Below are 3479 nucleotides of genomic sequence, written 5' to 3' on the forward strand. Positions count from 1 at the left end.
AAGCAAAACTTTCACAGCTTTCATTATATAAGTTCAAAATGTTTTAGGCAGATCAGAGACGGTTGTGCAGAAATCGTTCTAAAAACTAGCTGATTCGACCTGAAATCAATTTTGTCTGAGAATTAAAAGAGGGACAAAAACAGCAGAATCAAATAGTAATCCCATTACTGAAATCAAAGTGCGTGTCACTGAAGTGTGTTTGTGTTAGCCTACCTCATACACTTCATTCCATTTTGGGTGCAAATTCTCTTTGATGGTCTTGCTTTTGAAGTGTATGTTGCCCACTCTGAGTGTGGCATAGGGGTCTGATTTGCCTTTCACTAAACCCATCATGTATGTATCCTTAGCCACCAGATCTCTTGCCTCCAGCAAGTGGACCCTCACCACCCCCTAGGAAGAAAAAGCACATGATTCATATTAATGATAGAATCTTTGTATAATTAACAAGTAAAAATAGGTTAAAAGAGCAAAAAGTATACATATACAACGTATGTTGTCTTAAAATTCACTGTGCTTACTCAAAAAAATCCAAGTAGCTGCTGGTTATAAGGTGAAGCTAAATGTGTGAATTGGAAATGTGATGGTACTTACACGAGGAAGTGGAAACCTCATTTGGTCCATTTTGACCTGGTCTATGAGGGGAATACACATGCGGTTGGGCAACACCATGAGAGAAGCAATGATGTCTACGATAGTCTCCTCTGACAGTGAACTGTAAGGCAAAAGATGGAGTGAGACAAATAAATATCAAAAAGTCTGGATGACCCTAAAGAGACAACAAGAGAATGATTCAATTTAAAAGCACCGCTGGGATTTTCTTACCCAAAAGCAGGGCTGTCCAGAACATTTGTCATGCCAGTCCAGTTTATTTCCAGTGTCTGAAAAAAAATCAATTGGAGATCAATTGGAGATTTAAGCAATGTTAATCACATAACGGATTAAAATCTATGGCCACTTACAGGGCGGCGAATGAAGAAAAAAGTGACTCCTCCCACCAGAGGTGCTTGACCAATAAGAGGCTCTAAAACAACTCTCATCATCCCATGGAGCTGGAAGATTTAAAGAAAGTTTTAGAAGAACAGTAAGAACATGACGCAGATAGAAAGAGAGAAGACAGAAAAATGAGATGCTCACTTTAAGTCCTTTCACACCAGCTGTGATTGCTGAGTTCACCTGAGCATCGATGTCCACATCACCAGAATAACTGCAGAGTGAACTGAGCTGGTCAGACATAAATGATAGCAAGAGAAAACAACATGCAGACTACTTGGAATTTACATTTTAAAAATGTATTTGACCGACCTTAAGTTCATGTCCAGAATCACTTCCCTATGTTCCACTTCATGTGTGTAGGCTCTTATTCCAGTGATCTTGAGAGGCTGAAAATAAAGAAGCATTTAAAGAAACTCACTCAGTCACAAAACTCATTGCATATTAAAGTGGACTTGAAGCAGTACAAAAAGGAATGGTGCATAAATCACAGCAACTCACTACGTGTCCAAAATGGATCTTGGTAAAAGTAAATGCTTTGAGTGCAGTACTGCAGGTCCTGACAGACTTCTGGATGTTTTCTCTTAATAACTTCTCCATGTAGATCCCAAAGAAGGGCCACGCCTGCTCCAACACCTGAACACATAACAAAAAACACCATGTGGAAACACCTTGATCAAACAGTAAATGGAATCGTACTTACAGTGTACTTTTAAATTAGGTGAACTCGAAAAGGCATATAGTATTAAACTTTTGTTTATCATTTCAAAGTCACAGCCAATTAATACGATTTCTTTTAACAGTAATTAAATGAAAGATCGTCACTCATTCAGTCTGCTTTCAGCTAATTTATCAATGAACCCCCCCAGAGTGTTGATGGGACACATACTTGGTGTCATACCTCATAAAGCTCAGATGAGGTCGAGTAAGTGAACTTCAGTACTATACCTTGTTAAGCCACTGAGCCTTCTCCACATCAGTGAAATTCACCTTTAGGAAAAAATAGATTAAAGTTAGAAGTGGTTTTGTAAACATAATCTCCGTTGAAACTGTCTGCACAACATGCTGACATGAAGAGTGCAGAAGATGAATTACTTATTAATTATACAATACAATTATAGAATTAGTCATGCAAATATAATTCATTTAAAATGAACTCATCCAACTGCTTTAAAAGGAGAATTCGGGTGTGCTGTATTTAAAATATGTCTTGCATGAACTGAGACTTTGATTTAATTGTCATCAGGGGCTCTGTCATCAGCAAGTTTCATGGTCATGGACACACGAACAGATAAGCCTGTCAGACACGAACTACAGCCATCAGTAAAATCTGACCTGGTTTCACAGCCACTGTGCGTGCTGAACTCCTGTAACATTAGAAGAAACCTCTTTCATTGTCTGTCCTAACCCTTGTTGCGTGCCATGAGTCACTCTTTTGGGTGAGTGTGGTGCAATAAAAAAATGGACCAGCCTGAGTGTGTCTTGTTATGCAAAACAGTGCAAGAGAGAACGATACTATTTCCTACAGTTTTAAACAAATAAATGACATGGTAGCTTTTTCTACCATGACTGGAGAGCTGCTGACCTGAAAGGCTTTGCTGCCAGGCTGCTGAAGTGCTCTAAAGCAAAACAGACGCAGAGCGACAGTTTCTTACTGTACACATATTTACACATAACCTACCCAAGATGCCATTTGTAGGGAACCTTTCAGCTCGGTGTTGATCGTGTGCTTTTCATTGTCCACAAAATCAATAGCCGATCCGATCCGGGCGTCCTTCCACTGGCGATTTTTCTTCCACCAAGTAAGCACAAACATGCACAGCAGCACCCAGCTAATGCTGAGGCCCAGGTAACCCGTCAGGTATACGGGGTAGAAGATGAACACGGCTCTCCCGCAGTAAATCAGAAACTCCATTAACATGCGATTGACAGCCGAGGAGCTCAGTTTCTCAGTGCTCATCGACGGGCTCTCCCCGAGCCCCGCTCCCTGCACCGGGCCGGTGGTACTCCCCGGTCCGGGAGATGCCATTGGGTCGTTGTACGGCTGACGACTCGGGTCGGGAAGTCCAGAAAACCTGTGTAGGCGCAGCGCCCGAACAAGATGCTGTTTTGCGTATTTCGTTTTACAGAGCAGCTAAACCAGTCCGCCGCACTCTCCCTGCAACCATGACAGTCCTACAAACTTCCGCGTTCGAAACTTCCCATGGCAGGTAGACACACCTGCGCCCATGGGTGGGGAATACAGTCAGCTTAATTAAAAAAAATAAAAATAAAACTCCACCCAAACAATAACTGTGGAGCCATATATTCTATTTTTGACTTTACTTGATGGCCACAGCCATTTTCATCCTTTTAGCAAAACCCACTTCCATCTGTTCTGCCAAATTTGACCTCTGTTCCTTTCACCTACATCTCCACTGAAGGCTGTTCCAATCATCACTTTCTCCCCCTGAAGACACACTGACAACACTTAGCATCAACCCTTTGAT

At 41.5% G+C, this 3479-nt stretch overlaps 1 protein-coding gene and 1 long non-coding RNA gene across 2 annotated transcripts in view; one reads left to right on the forward strand and one right to left on the reverse strand.

Annotated features, from left to right (window-relative positions):
- LOC146691297 (uncharacterized) overlaps nt 1-315 on the forward strand; it is a 26211-nt gene extending 25896 nt beyond the window's left edge. The window contains exon 3 of the long non-coding RNA XR_014915568.1: nt 1-315. This exon is cut by the window's left edge and continues 296 nt beyond it. This is a non-coding gene — a long non-coding RNA (uncharacterized LOC146691297).
- esyt3 (extended synaptotagmin-like protein 3) overlaps nt 1-3270 on the reverse strand; it is a 13342-nt gene extending 10072 nt beyond the window's left edge. The window contains exons 1-9 of the mRNA XM_085434664.1: nt 2672-3270; nt 1939-1980; nt 1492-1626; nt 1303-1379; nt 1135-1204; nt 960-1049; nt 823-878; nt 592-712; nt 214-390 (exon numbers count right to left, since the gene is read on the reverse strand). Of these exons, the coding sequence (XP_085290790.1) occupies nt 214-390; nt 592-712; nt 823-878; nt 960-1049; nt 1135-1204; nt 1303-1379; nt 1492-1626; nt 1939-1980; nt 2672-3019 (1116 nt within the window). The 5' untranslated portion in view covers nt 3020-3270. The remainder of the gene's footprint in view (nt 1-213; nt 391-591; nt 713-822; nt 879-959; nt 1050-1134; nt 1205-1302; nt 1380-1491; nt 1627-1938; nt 1981-2671) is intronic.
- Between the last annotated feature and the right edge of the window lie 209 nt (nt 3271-3479).

The sequence above is a fragment of the Copadichromis virginalis genome, linkage group LG16 (genome assembly GCF_057382275.1).
Source record: "Copadichromis virginalis isolate Kocher_CV1m ecotype Utaka linkage group LG16, C_Virginalis_male_GT1.1, whole genome shotgun sequence".
NCBI lineage: Eukaryota > Metazoa > Chordata > Actinopteri > Cichliformes > Cichlidae > Copadichromis > Copadichromis virginalis.